Consider the following 15,479-nt stretch of genomic DNA (forward strand, 5'->3'; position numbering starts at 1 on the left):
CCTGCTGCGGTCGGTGCTCCGCCACCTCGGTGATAAAATAAAAAAATAAAAAAACGCGAGCCTGGCGCCATCTGTCATCTCAAAGCGAAAGCAAAAAAATGCACTGCGTGACTGACGACCTTGGCGAGACTCCAAACCCGTTGCGGGCCGCATGCGCGTGCCGGCGGAGTTGCTGGCGGGCGTTCTCCACGGCGGCCGTCAGCGGGGCAGCGTCTGTTCCGGCGGAGTTGCTGGCGGGCGTTCTCCACGGCGACCGTCGGCGGGGCCAACGTTTATCAGCGTCTGTTCATATCAACCAAACAGGGACGAAAATCCATTCGTAATAACCGTATCCTAACCCATTGAAAACTAGGGGGCCTCGGCCGGGACCTAAAAAAAATTCATATCATCCCGAAATTCGTAACATCCGTAATCGTATCATCGAGATTCTACTGTAGTCCTCTGCCCGCTCCCGCGTGAGCACTGCAGGCTTAAGCCAATTCTGATAAAAAGTGAAATGGATCGTGTGACCAAGTGGAAATTTTAAGGAAAAAGCCAATTGGAATTAAGTGGGGATAAATGAAACCAACTATTGGAACAGATTGTAGAAGAACCTGGAGTTGGGCAAGTTGGTACATCTTAGATTCGAAAAGCGCCAGAAAACAAGGACAACAGAAGCATCGTTTCGTCTATTCCTTCTGTTGTCCTTGTTTTCTGGCGCTTTTCGAATCTATTGGAACAGCCAGTGGAACGGCCTGGGAAAACCAACCGGTACAAAAGTACCCACGTGCCCAACTCACTGTTCAGCTCCGCTACTAAGACACGAGCGTGCCCCACAGCGGGTCTGACGGTCACTGTTTGGCAACCATGAACCAAACTGCCCCGTCGCAGTGATCAGTTTCATATTTCTCGGCTCCCCTGGAGACCACCTCCGCCATCATGCGGGGTGCCTCCCTACTTGGGGAGATTCGAGAGGCGCTACCTTCCCCTTATAGGGATGCCTCAACCGGGTCTTCATGTGGCATCGCATGCCCCGCGTCACACGTCACGATCTCACGCGTTCCGCTCCATGTCGTACACCCCACGTTTACACATGTCACGCGTTGCACGTCATGCGGCCTCACGCCGTCCCCCCGTCTCACGCCACACGTCACACGCCGCGCTCCCCGCCTCAGGGGTTCCGTCCTCCAGCGGGGAAGGCTAGGGTTGGCAAGGCCCTCGTTGTCCCCCCCGTCCACGGGATGTCCCTACCATGGCAACTGGACGTAGTAGTCCCAGCAAAAAGTATGAGAGTGTGCGAGTGTCGACCGTTGGTTGTCGCGGCTTCCTAACTCCCAACTGCCGAAGCTTCCGAGGACTGTCAAGCTAAAGAGAGACCTACGGCAGAACAGGTGTCGGCCACGTATAGTACCATCGCTGCTGCGACGTCACCGGGATCGTGGCTGGCGACGACGCGACGCAGCTGCGAGGTCAGTGGCAATCGAAGGACCACTTTTTTGGACACGGTGAATGCGCCAGTGGAAAACACGTGACGGGCGCCACACAGCCACTCACCGTGCTCGTCCTGGAAGCAGTGGACGGCGCCGGGGGAGGTGTCGTCATGCGAGATGGCCAGGTGGGTGCCCGGGGTCGAAAGTATGCTGGCCAGCAGGTAGGCCGGCGGACCCCGGTCCGTGCAGCTGCGGCTGCGGGCCAGCGGGGCCCAGCCCATGGCCGCCACGCAGTCCCCTTTCTCCCTGGAAACCGTCCGAGTACAAACTCGTTGTAAAAAGTTACTCTTCGTGTTTTCCTCACATGAAACCATCTGGTGAAAGGTGGAGACGACAAGAACGAGGTGTTTTTATCGTAAACTTAACGTAAGAATCTAGAGAGAAAGGTCCCACGCATTTAGGCCAGTTGAGGACGGCCTAAATGATGGGACTACATGGCTGGCAACGCTTTGATACATAGCGGGAAAATATAGTTTGCAAGGTCTGTATCTATACTCCGTCTCACCCTACAATGGACTAGGGCCCAAAGGCTGCTGGGCGGAGCACTGCCTCAAAAAAGCTTGCATCCGCATTGTGAAAGAGTGCGCGAGAGAAATTTCGATATGCAGAGTACGAAGAGCACTAATCTAATGCATATGGCTCTCTGTTATGATAGCGCGCTATTTTATATTGGTGAAGTAAAGGTATATGGTATTGAGTTTCATAAACATTCTTGCCATATTTTGTAAACATGTTAGCTGTTTGGAGAAGTAGGATGGTGCGCAGGCAACACTGACATAAAGTCATTTTGCCTTAGCCATAACAATCCAATCCAATCCCACTTTTGTGTACGTAAAACATACCCAAACCCGCATCTCCCTTCCGCATGCAATCCGTACATACATTCCCGTGTCCCTTTTCCAACTCATCTTCGTTTTTTATTGGCCACAGCTTCTGATCCGAGGTTCTCTTCGTCCCATCTCTTCCAGACGGTATTTAATCCCTTCAGCAGTCTTCAGTAGTGGCAAGCAGACGGAGCCGCCACGAGGGCTCGATAAGCAGACGAAAAACTCGCCTTCGCATGACGCGTCTCGGTGCACCGATACGTATGAGGGAGCAAATATACCACGTGGTTCCTAACAGGCTCCTGATTGGACCAGGCGGCCTGTAGCATTGGGCTTTAGTCAATCGGAGGATGAGACCGTCCTTTATGTTCTTCCCTTATTTATAATTTATAGTCTTCTTTTAGCTTTATTTTGCGCGAGAAAACCAGCATTGCGAATTGTATAAAAATAAATAAAGTTAACACATATCCTAACAACTTCGGCTCATCGAAGCAAAAACAAACACATGTAACATATCGTCCGCTTTCTTTCTCCTCTCCCCTGTCACTCTCTTTCTCATTTTTTTTTTCTTGGGCCCACCAATGCCAGTGCCTGTGATTTGCAGCGTTCTGGTCCTGCCTTTACCCCCTTGGTGTTTATACATGATAATAGAGAAGACGTCAGAAAGAATGGAAATCAATCTTAATCTTAGTTTTGAGCTTCTGTCCCCCCTTAGGAGAAAAATATTGACCGCATCACCCCGTGGTGAATAATGTTGATTGAGGCGAAGCTCTGGTGGTGCTTGTCTGCGTAGACGCTGAGGTGAGCATGCCGAGCCTTTCGTTCCTTTTCATCCATGTCAGAAAGAGAATGTGCGGTATGGAACGTGGTTATATATGCATTTGAGCATTTGACCGCAGCACCCTTTCGTCTATAAACGTTGAGCCAATGCATGCAAAGTTTAACGCAATTATATACGCATTTGACCGCAGCGCCTTCTCCTGTATAGACGTTGAGCGGCTACATGCAACGTTTCATCCATGGCATCCCCAGCTCTTGAGTTACTACCACATCTCAAAGCCCCCTACTCGTCCCGCAGTCGTGGCCGAGTGGTTAAGGCGATGGACTAGAAATCCATTGGGGTCTCCCGCACAGGTTCGAATCCTGTCGACTGCACAAACATTTTTTTTTTCTTAATTTTTTTTTTTTTTTTTTACACGAGCGTGTGAGCATGTGAGCTCACGAGCACGAGCACCAGCAATATCGATGTGAGCACGGACGCCGGATGGACAAGGCTAGACCCTAAGGAGCTTTGCCCCTAAAAGCTTTTGACAATGGAAGTACATATGTCACAACTATAGCGTGCTAATCAAAGCTGCTGTGCTGGCAAAGAGGATAGGGTATCAACTAAAAAGCGATGGGTTGGTGGTTCAAATCCTGCTGAGGCACGCAGTCTTTTGTAAGGACCATTGGTCGTGTTACCATATTTTCGTTACAATATTTCGTGGTGCTCAGGCTTAAAAATCAGCCCGTAAAAGCATTCGCCTTTAAGAAGCAGATACAAGCACTCTCAATGGCAACTTGAAAGTGGAAACGAGCACCGGTCATATCAATCAAGGCCATGACAAGATACAGTCTTCTGTGTAGCCTTGGAGAAACACTGCTCACATTTGAGGCACGAGTTCATAGTGCAAGGCAATCACTACAATCTCTAACTTCTTCATTCTTAGTGCCTTCTGCTGCAACCCCTGCCTTCAGCAGCCTATCTTTCAAGGCATAATTTTTAATATAAAAGTGAAGCATGCACGCAAACATTCCTTCTTAGAATTTTTGAAATATAAAAGATCAAGCTATAGTATGCTAAAAAGACAGTCGGAAATCTCTTTAGTGGCCCTTTAGGGATAAGCCCATCTTTTAAAGAAAGATTTCTATGCAGCCATTCTTCAACAGATGAAAATTGCAAGGTCAAAGACAAGTTCCACTTGAGTGACTGCCACCTCAGCTTGCTCAACATTGCAGATTGCACATCCACCTTTCCATGTTTCCCATTATATGCACTTTTCCTGATAATGTCACTGCTGCCCACCCTGAATTGCCTGTCGCAAAACATAAAGAGGCAATGTCTGCACTTGTGGTCCTTGAAACACCAACGTTCGTTTGTTTCCGATTTACACAGTTGGCTTCAGGGAGCACACCAACTAAGACCAAAAGAAAACTCGACGCACCCTTCGACCTGAGGGAGGGTCGATGCGTTGGGCAACAGCGAGAGAAACTCTGAAGTTCCGCAGCCCGCCTTTCTCCGTGTGTTGGCGAGCTTGGGCCGTTTCCTGCTGGCCGTGGCTGGACGGCAAAACGATGTGAAACGTTAGCTCAACGAGAATGTGTTCAATACGATTTTTGGTGCAGTCTTGAATAGTTTAAGCTGGAACGATTCAGCAACAACAGAAACAAAGACACAACAAAGAAGCAAAGTCCTGAGACAAGAAGTTGAAATGGCACAAAAAAAAGTGCACAGACAAAAGTGTGGTGACATTGTGACTCAGTACGTTCTTTTCAGTGTTCTGAAATGTACTTTGAATTCACCTTGCCTTGCATTTTAGCTACTGCTTAATTGCACTTAATGCTAACTTGATTATGTCTAAGCACATGATACTGATGCTTGCTAATGTGTTCTTTGCATGATCAGGCTGCTGAGTCAAAGAGCACTGACAACACACTCTCGTCCACACCCTCTTTTGTGCCCCAGTTCTCAGCCGTCGTATGGTTGTTCCAGCTTACACTGTCCAATACGGTACGTCCGTGAGTGAATGAGCCGAGACACCAACATACCCTTAGCTGCGGGAGGGGTTGAGTTTCCAGGTTCTTCCGTGTTTACTGCCAGTCTCCCTGGAAGCACAGACAGTTCTAGAGAAGCTGAAAACTGAGAAAGACATGCCCACTCTACCTAGCAAGCTACAGCCGCAGTTACCAGATTGTCAAAATGCCAGTTACCAAAAACGCGGAAATCAGGCCGTAAATCCATCTTTTAGCGTGGTCTCCGCCACGTTTATATAAATGTACTGTCAGAAAATGAAGCGCTAGCGTTCCGATCCAGATGCCAAGGTCTCAGAACTAACTGTGATTTTAGTGTAAGAATGATTTGTGATTTCCTGGAATTTTCATTGATAAAATGGTGGCTATTGAAGCCCTCGAACACACGAAACTGAGTGGTGCCAGTTACTAAGAACAAGCCCCATTTTCCCACTGAAATTTTCAAAAAATCACTTATAACTTTTAATTGAAATAACGGTTAGTTCTGAAACTTTGGCATCTGGTACGGACCACTAGCGCTACATTTGAGAGGAGAATGAGCGTTCGGCGAGGCATCATTCATTTTTGCGGTGAAAGAAACCCCGTAAAGTTGGGGAGGGGGGGGGGGGGGGTACACGCTGTACTTATCGTAGAAATAAGATTTCAGGGCACTCAACTGCACACGTCCAGTTCCCTCTTGAGCTTCTGCAGCTCCACCTCGCACTCCTGGGCATCGTTGAGGTTGAGTATTTCCAGCAGGCGGCGGCTAAACACCGATCGTACCGTGGAGCCAGCGATGCCGCGCGCAGCCAAGGCGTAACCATGTTCCGCTGTGGAGCGGGGAAACACGCCAGACATACAACACCCTTCGACCAATGGCCGATCGAATATGGCTTCAGACATTGATCGTGCAATCGAGAAATCAGAACCCATGCTAGATCAAACAGATTGCAGAGACAAACTGCCTACTTTTAATGTTTCTAAGCGAGTTAAATTCATACTGCACTTCACCGCATGTTCTCACAATTCTACGTAAGGTGTACCCCCTATTGGTATCTTCTAATAACATTACCGTAGAATACCGCGCATCCGCCCATTCCACATTAAGTGCCCATATCCAAATTTCTAAGATACGAAAAAAAGTGCACAGTACATTTATATGTAATATAGACCGACCTCACCAAGCATTTGACGCATGCGCGAGGCAGCCATAACTTTAGTTCCCAGGAAGCAATCGGCAGTGCACGAGACTGTTCGTGGCCTGCACGCGCAGAGCTCTAGCGAGGTTGTCGCACACGCAGAAAGACTAAAGTTCCCTCTATGCTTTGCAGCAGAAGTGGCGTAGTCAAACTGGCTGGTGAGATCGGTCTATTGATGATCAGACAAGCACCCATCCCCCATTTTTTCATGATTATCTCTAAATTTTGAGTGGGCGCTTGCCCGGTATTTTACGGTACTACTATAGAGACCGAAAAAAAGTGAAAGCCGTTTACAACTCCCTGTAATGCCAAAGTGGAGCGCAGCTCTTGGGGAGGAGGAGGGAAGGGTACTGAGGAAAGGGCAGACCCCTCCTCCTCCTCCTCCTTCTCCTCCCCTCATACCTGACCACCTGACCCTAGGTGGTCAGGTGACCCCCTGGTCACCTGACCTCGGGGAAGGGGGGGGGTCACGTGACTTCGAGGGGGGGGGGGGAGGGGGCCACGTGACCTTAGGGGGGTCACCTTGGGGGGTCACGTGACCTTGGGAGAAGTCACGTGGCCTTGGGGTGACCTCGGGAGGGGTCACGTGACCTCGAGGGGGGGGGGGGGGGGTCACGTGACCTTGGGGTGACCTTGGTTACGCCGACGCCACTCAAGCCGGAAACGGGCGCCTAAGAGCTGCGCTCTAAAATATGAACGGTCGGTGACAGGTTTAAGAATGCAGTAGGTGCTCTGCCTCCAGTGCCAGCTTTCTGCCTTTATTTATTTCACATACTATCAGTCCTTATCAGAACTCTTACAAAAGAGAGAAAAGGTAAACACTTCGAACATAAAAAAAACACGGAGCGCACGCCACATTGCGGAAGCTGGAGGGTGCAGCCCTGGCACGACTGCGGCCCATACTCGCATTGTACGGCGAGTTTTAACATCACCCTCACCATATCTTGCATCATCATCGCAATTGTTTCTATGTGTCCTCCCATCACTCTATCTTCTACCGCAAAATGTGTTTTATGTGGCGTTTTCTACGATAAAAATTAGCCCCAACCAGCATAATAAGTGTCAAGAATGAGTGACATGCTGGAAGCGTTACAGACGTTACGATTATGTATAAAGTTGATAAAGTTTGATTCCCCAGCGAAGCTCGAACACGGGTCGGTGCGGCGGCAATCGGATGCTATAGCCACCGAGTTACTAGTGCAGCTACTATGGATGGGTCAATGTTTTCGTTTCAATGCAAAATTACCGTCAACAGTGGCAGGATTTGGATGGAAATAGTTGATAAATAATAATAAATAAATGATAAAACAAATATTTATATATTAAAAACATATAAATAACAAATAAAGTCCATAAATGAATAAGAAATAAAATTAAATAATTATCAAGAAATAAACATAAAATTGTAAAAATATGATAAAGTAAAAAAAAACTACCGTATTTATTCGAATATAAGGATGTCACGATTATAAGGCGAGGGGGCAGTTGAAGGACCCGAGAAAAAGAAAAAAAATCGTCATATTGCTTGCTATACTGAGTTTCGAATAAAAGGCAGGGTATGACTTTGAGACTACGGATTTTGGAAAAAAGCTCGCCTTATATTCGAATAAATACGATATTAATGTAAAAATGGGAGAAACATTATTGAAAAAAATCAGGGATGTGTGAATATTGAAAATTTTGAATATGAATCAAATATAAATATGGTAAAAAGCTTGCTTTGAATATCAAATATGTGTTCAGTAATAAGAAATGGCGACAACCCTCGTCTTTTGCGACAAGGGCTGCCTCCTCCATTGAACCATATCATTCTGTTGGTCGACTGCCCTGAGGTCTGTTCACAGCGTCCTTTTTATATTCTTTCATCGACCGAGTGTTGTGTAGGTGGTTTTGAAACATTGTAGTTGTTCCAATCGACGTTTTGAAGAACACTTGCGCACGACTTGCACCGAGCTGTCAATGGCAAGGGTTTTGTGTGGTACTGCCAGAGAAAAATGTTTTCCGGCTTTCGTTCCTCGCTTACTTGGTGGCTCATCAACAGCGGCTGTGGCCACACTCTGAGAACACGTTCAAACAAGGACTCGCATTAAGAGCAGCTAGCATGGCTGACAAATTGCCAAACAAAGCACAGAAAGAAGTGGTGGCCATCTTGTCCAGTACTTGAGTCTATGACAATGTCATGTTCTTCGCGTAGCTTTTTCTCTTTTTTGATTTCCAAACATTTGTAAATACTTCGAGAAAAGATTATTGAGATAAGCTTATTGTTTTGCCTAAATTCATTATGCAAAGAATACATAATGTATATTGCTAAAAACGTTATACACAACTCGCTTGATAAGAAAAACAACAAAACTATTGATGTTTTGTGGGGCAGATAAGAGTTTTACGCAAAACGGAAACAGCCGACACAGAACAAATAATGAAAGCATCGCGAGAAGACTTCAGTGAATAAACATCCCAAGATACTTCAGAATGTTCAAGGCATGTGTATTATTCCTAATTTACCCGAATATTCAAAGTTCTGTCCGAATTATTCGTCGTCTTTTCAAACATTCGGCAGGAAATTCTTAATATGCAATTCTCGAGTCTAATACATATCAAACGAGGAACATATTCTTATTGTATTCGAAATTCCGTATATTCACACACCCCTAGAAATAACAGATAATAAAACAATAAAAATCCTGCCCAAAGGACACACGGAGCGTGGCTTGTGTGGGAACACATTGCGCAGTCCTTGGTCTTTGTCAGCATGATCAAGCTAGTGCAACTTTCTTTTCACTCTTTCCTAAACCCACTGAAGAGCAGCCAGCTAGGACAAATGTCCAGGCAGACCTCTTTGTCTTTCTGTCATTCAAATCAATCGATCAATTGAGTTTAATATGCGCGGGTGCAACGCGAGTCTCCGCATAAAGGTCCGCAGTCAGCCCACAATTCTTGAGTGGGTGGGGCCCATGCAACCAACCTCTGCTGCTGTTCCCATCTTCCAAGTACTGCTTGGGGATTGCGCCGAGCGCCACGGAAGGCCGACATGTGGCGCCAAGCGGCGTCATCTCGTCGGGCGACGAGGGAGAGCTGGCGTCCGAGAGGCTCTGGTCTGAGGACTCGCTGGTCCGTGCCAGAGCCGACAGCTGAAAGGGCAGGCCACAGTCCAGGCTTCCGGCGGCCGTCGGATCGGCCGGCTCCGACGGCTGTGAACGGCACGGCATCCTCTTCTCCTCCACACCGCAGAACTCTGTTCCGAGAGACAAAAAGTGCCGGCACAAAGCGCTCATGTGGAATGAAAGGGTCCTGTGATCTACCTTGCAAACGAATGCAGCCCAAATATCGTCCCCCTGACTGCAGACCTTGATGCCCTCTCACACACTTGCAGTTGCTTAAAGCCGAGTTCTTGCACTCTATTACGACGACGAAACACGCTGGTACACCGGCGCCATCTATAAGGTGACCCTGGAACTTCACTTCACCAAAGCGAAGGTTTTACAGTCTTTGCGAGATCAGATGTACATATTATCTGCGAGAAATGGTCGTTTATAGCGTTTTCAAAAGTTTTTCGAGCCACAAACGGAAGAACGATGCGCGAAAAAATAGAAACTATATGGAAGTGCAAAGTGTACTGCGGCCACCAGACAGATGTCGCCAGTGTAATTGCTCGTCGTAAAAAATCCCAAAAGGTTTTGGCACTCGGTCGTAATCAGTCGCAGGTACGCGAACGGACCCTCGTGCGTACATTGAACAAAACTGATGAAAGAGGCAAGTTTTTCCAAATTTCCTAACACTGCACAGCAAGCTGCTTGCCAAATCGGCAGATTTCATTGACTTGGCGTACGTCAGACCTCAGTGGCCAGTTTAATAAATGTTTCGACGAAATTAGGTTGTACTATTCACCCGGTGGTCTTCATAGATGTAGTCGGTTACAGGTTAAGAAAAGCAGACAAAGCTCCTCTTGCAAAGCCTCTTTCCCCTTTAGCAGAGTGAATGCTGTAGAGGAGGCGAGTGGAGAGAAGAAAACCACCAATCATGGCGAGCAGAGAGCCTTTTTTTGGACGGACTCGTAACGCTTCTCCCAATGAAACAAATATTGCCGTAAGAAGTTACCTCGTGGCATTACAAGTTGCACGGAGGAAACGTCAGTGGCGAGAGGAGGATGTACGGCGAGGAATCAACACCGAATTTGAAGCTAATCACGTTACTGATTCGGCTCTGCAGCGAATCTGCGAACCGGTCTTTGCACTCACCCATTGGGGGTGGAGCCTTGGCGTCGCACGCCGCACCTACGGGCCTGCCCGACGGATTTCCAAAGAGCCAGTCGAGCCCGCCCACGCTGCTCCGCTCGGAACAGGCGGGCGACGGGAGTGGGTCCGGATTCCGTTGGTTCCCGCCTTCCAGCCAGCCGGGGTACTGCTCCGGCAAATCAAGCTCCTGGAAATTGGGAGACGAAATTTTCGTTCCATTGGACTCATCTCTTTGAAGGAGAGCTGCGGTGGTTTCTGAGCTATCCACACTAAGTACTTTTTCAAAAAACCCGGGCCTTACTCATTGTGGAATGCTATTTGTTATCACTAAATTCAAAATAGATGTCGAAAAAACGGAAACGAAGGTGATGCCAAAAACTAACATTAAGACTTTCCCACGGTTCGCAGTGGGGTGATGTCATATGATGTATGACGTGTAAGTCGAACAAGCAGCCTAAAAAATATGTATATATATATATTTGTGCGTGTTTTTTTGTTTTGCTAGTGTAAGCTTAACGAGCATTTGTTTCACATCATCAAACTACATGTAACCTGTGGGGAACAAGCTGCAATGTCTCTCCCTTATTGCCCTGTACTGGAACATCTGATGCGATGTTTTCAATGTTGCCAGTAGAGCCTTTTATAATCTTGAGAAAAAAAACATTATTGTGACTTGCAATTTGAGTTACAATACTCATTTTCACGTCAGAAAAAAAAGAAAGTTTTGTGCATTGTTCATACGTTGCGTGGAGTAGTTCTTACAATATTTGGTTGTCGGAGGGAGAAGCAATGTTTTCGGCGCTTGAAACGTGTACGTCTTGATAAGAGAATGTATCTGGAATCCAAAATCCACCTACATATCTCTTAATTTTCTACACAAAGAAAAAAACTAGTAATGCTCAGCGAGTTTCCGGATTTCTTTTAATAAGGTTTATTTTTATTTATTTCTTTCAGAAACCATAAGGGCCCAAGAAGTATTACATACGAAGGGGGATGCTGCAAAATCAGCCAAACAAGAAATCCAAGACAAAACAATACCATACAAAAAATGTCAAAAACATACTAAGAACCATCATATCTTGACGTGAAAACGAGTATAGTTCAGATGTGTCTACGAATGTGTTGAACCAATTTCGAGAGAGATCGGTGACTATCAAAGAGTTTGCCCGAGTATGTCGAGCGTTTTTCGCGTGCCTCTCAGTGAATAAGCTTCCAAGCATTGTTTTCTCACCATTTAACGTCTTGTAATCAATTGGGAATGTGGTTTACTGGCCACGTTGTACCATTTCTGTCGTCATCCTTTAAAACCACACACACACACAAAAAAAGACAGCTCCCATTTCAGGGTTTTTGAAAAATAAAAAAAAAAAAACTCAAGAGGCCCCACCAACCTGGGGGTTCCCGCTGCAGGGGTCCAGGGGCTTGTAGATCACCGTGAAGTGGGTGCTGCTGCTCCGGTCAGACTCTCCCGAGGTCGAGGACACCGTGTCCGTGGAGGCCATCAGACTGTCGGAGTGGGCGTCACCCGCCGCCCCACTCTCGCCACCGGAGTGCAGCAGGGGCGCTCCAAATGGCTCCTCCTCGGGCTTCCCAAACTCGGCTGGAAATATGTTACATGAGCAAACTATGTCTGCCTCTTATCACGAGTCGGGTGCTAAAATAAAAATAAGCACGAGACGAGACAAGGTGAAAAACGAGAGAAGCAAACGGGGACTGCACTGTTTCCATCATCTGGTAGTATTAAGGCCCGTTTTTTTACCAAACGCTCAATGCTACAAAATTCCTGTCACATTTTTCAAATAGGCCACAACCCCATCGAAGGTTAGAATGGGCTAATGGGCTTAAATTTAGATGCGCCCTCTCTAAAAGAGAGCGTGCATTGTTGTGCGAGTGTATAACTTTTATTTCAGGAACACAGATTACAAAGTCCGGCTTCTAAAGGTGGTTTTTTTTTTATGGAGCTTTTCACAGCAATTTTTTTATGGCCGCCGATTTGCCTTTAAATTGGCTGTACCAAAAACCAAGTATTGAGAGAAAAAAAAAAATATCAAAAGTTAATGAATTTTTTGAAATCACTCGTGATGTTTTTTCAAATTGAGAGCCTCTACTCGCAAGACTGAAGTGTGACAACAAAAATGGTACAAAGTGGGCAGCAAAATATGTTCCCAACTGATTACAAGATGTTTGATGGTGGAAGAAGAACACTTGGAAGCTCATTCACAGAGAAGCACAGAAAACATTGTCGACATACTCCATTGAAGACTACCTGAGCGACCTGAAAGTCTACCATTTGTGACGTCACACCACTAGAGAGCGCGGGGCAATATGAATGTTGGTTTCGGCATTATCTTCACTTACAATTTTTTCAATAGTTCTTTTGAATTTCGAGACCATGAAGTTCTTCATACCATGAAGAACGAAGTATGGGTATTCAGAAAATGCAATTTGTTTGGGTAGTTCGAAAACTGGCCGGAGTGCCCCTTTATTGCCTTTCTTCGTGGGATCAAGAAACGATTCCGAGATGGACACTTTTACGGGTGTGTCTTGTGCAATGTGATGAAAGCCCACTGGAATGTAATAATTATGAGTTGAATTCTGTCGAGCAATCAGAGAAATAAAACGTTCAGCCTTTCCACTCTCAAGAAGAAGAGAGACCAGCGGAGCTGTACTTGATACACTGTGTGCTTCTTCTTCGTCGCCATCTGTTTTTCGCGCTGTTTATTACGATGAATTTTCACCAACGTGCCCAACTATCCATTCTTCTATAATACAGTGAAACCCGTTTAGAACGAACCCACGTACAGCAAATTATTGTCAATATCGAACTCACGGAAAATTTAAATAAAAATGCATTTAAAAAGTACTTTTTATAACGAACAACATATTGGCTATATCAAACTTTTTACCCCCCGGGAAGGCTTCCAAAGACGTGCAAACAATCATCTAAAGAAAATTCTAAAAGCTCAAGCCACGAACAAAATTAACAAAGAGAAGCAATTCAGAAAGGGAAAAAACAAAAAAAAAAAGACACTGCACGCACGCACAGAAAAAAAACAACTTCATCGCAAAGCGGTTGCCTATGAAGAGAAGTGGTTCAAAAGGGAAAATAAGCTAAAAAAACAAACTCTGCAAGCATGCCAAAAAAAAAAAAGAAGCTTTCCAGCATTTTGTTACAAGGTAAAAGCGAAGAGATGACAGAGAAAGAGAAGCTCTAGCTTTACAACGAATGCATCGTGGAAGTTTGTTGTAAATGGTTTTTGCTATATCAAACTACTTGCTATATCAAACTGATCGTAGCGTTTCCTGCTGTTCGTTATAAACGGGTTTGACTGTAGCTAGAAAGGTTGCCGCCATCTACGAGCAACGGCGGAAACCATACTGGTTCTGTGCTTGTCGCCGTCACTTATAGATGGCGGTAGCTGTCCAGGTAGGTTTGTGTCCACATACACGGACACTATCCTAGGGAACCTAGCCCTTAAGAGCTCCGCCGTAAAAAAGAACCTCCTGTCCATTCAATAACCGAATCGGATGCCTCAGGAAGTTAGAAACAGGCACTTCCACACGTTAAAGGTGGCAACCCCAAACGGCCAGGCCAACTCTCACCATCGTCATTCCCGGCAATGCCACCCGTCTCGCCGCACTGCCGTCGGCGTCGCAACGTTGCCGCATCCAGCGATCGGTGCCGGACCAGCAGCGATTGGGTGCTACTGCTGCTGCCCGGCGGCGTCTCGGCCGCCGGCTGTTCGGCGATCGGCTTGATGGCGTCGCCGAGCAGCGGAGGTCGGAGGAACTCGGCGCTCCTTCGCGTGTGGCGCGGCACCGGCACCGCACCTGCCAAGCCACCCGCGCTGGTGATCCGAATCGCTTCCAGCGACACAGGGTGAGACGGCGGTGCAACCGACCTTGGCATCTGCGGCTGGTGGAAGCGAGCAAAATTATAGGGACCGATAGAAAGGTGCATCTAAGACTGGTTCAGGCATGAGCTAACGAGGCTTCACAGTATATTTGTGAGATCAGGCCTCTGCACCATCTATGAGAAATAGTCACCTATACATTACCAAACTTTTTCGAGCCCACCGTAAAGAATGATGAATAAAATATTAGAATATACAGGGTGCACGAGGTATTTGAAAGCATAACAAAGATTCCAGGAAAAAAAACTGACGTTTCAAGTAAATATTTTATATATTTGCAGAAAATTTGGTACAGATTCTATTCATGTTCTCGAATTTCATTCGATTAAACCACCTTCGGTGGCAATGACTGAATTGATGCGGCTTCGAAAACGGCCGCACGCCCCGATCGAGAGGTCCTCGTTGATGTTGCCCATAATGTCTACAATGGCAGCCTTTAACGACTCTTTGGTGTTGTGGGGCTGCTCGTTGGTATCTCTCGACGACGCCCCAGACATAGTGGTCCAAAGGGTTTACATCTGCAGACGGGGGCAGACTTATGTCAGCTTGGGGGGGGGGGGGTGCAGAAGTTGGCATTCAATCGGTGGGGGAGAGGGGGGAGGTCTATTGAGACACGACATTACGGCTAAAGTGTTGCCAGATCTATTATGTTGACCCAATATTTGCTACGTCACCAAAAACGAAAATATTGGCTGGTGTATATCAATTTTATCATTAAAAAAGTTTACCTTAGGGACAAAAGCAGTCCCCCCCCCCCTCCCCCCACAACATTTGCCTTTCTGGAGATTCAGGAGGCTGCATGTTGGGATCGTAGGGGTTGTCAGCCAGCCAATCTTGGGTGGCGTGGGCCATTGGCCCTAAGGCTTCATTGCAAGAAATGGGGAGGCATGACGTGATCCTCGCTGCTCACAATGGTTAGAACCATGACAGAGGACGAAAACTTTGTCAAATAACCATAGGGAGCTCATCGAGGCTCGCACGGAGTCACCCATCAATCCTCCTGTCAAACTTTTGGTCTGGGTCAAAGTTCTCGTCGGAAGAAAACCAAAGCACGTCTAGCTCGTCAGGG

General features: G+C 46.7%; 1 protein-coding gene and 1 non-coding gene across 3 annotated transcripts in view; one reads left to right on the top strand and one right to left on the bottom strand.

Annotated features, from left to right (window-relative positions):
- Window positions 1-15,479, bottom strand: part of LOC120842421 (pecanex-like protein 1) — a 79,206-nt gene that overhangs the window by 53,186 nt on the left and 10,541 nt on the right. For both annotated transcript variants that reach the window (XM_042293261.1, XM_040213531.2), the window contains exons 8-15: window positions 14,100-14,412; window positions 11,888-12,096; window positions 10,500-10,683; window positions 9,227-9,496; window positions 5,740-5,892; window positions 5,102-5,158; window positions 4,498-4,612; window positions 1,534-1,715 (exon numbers count right to left, since the gene is read on the bottom strand). In XM_042293261.1, coding sequence (XP_042149195.1) covers window positions 1,534-1,715; window positions 4,498-4,612; window positions 5,102-5,158; window positions 5,740-5,892; window positions 9,227-9,496; window positions 10,500-10,683; window positions 11,888-12,096; window positions 14,100-14,412 — 1,483 coding nt within the window. The remainder of the gene's footprint in view (window positions 1-1,533; window positions 1,716-4,497; window positions 4,613-5,101; window positions 5,159-5,739; window positions 5,893-9,226; window positions 9,497-10,499; window positions 10,684-11,887; window positions 12,097-14,099; window positions 14,413-15,479) is intronic.
- Window positions 3,368-3,448, top strand: Trnas-aga. Its single transcript has one exon. It is a non-coding gene; the product is annotated as a tRNA-Ser (tRNA).

This window comes from Ixodes scapularis, unplaced genomic scaffold, assembly GCF_016920785.2.
Source record: "Ixodes scapularis isolate PalLabHiFi unplaced genomic scaffold, ASM1692078v2 PGA_scaffold4__175_contigs__length_147842914, whole genome shotgun sequence".
Taxonomy (NCBI): Eukaryota; Metazoa; Arthropoda; class Arachnida; order Ixodida; family Ixodidae; genus Ixodes; species Ixodes scapularis.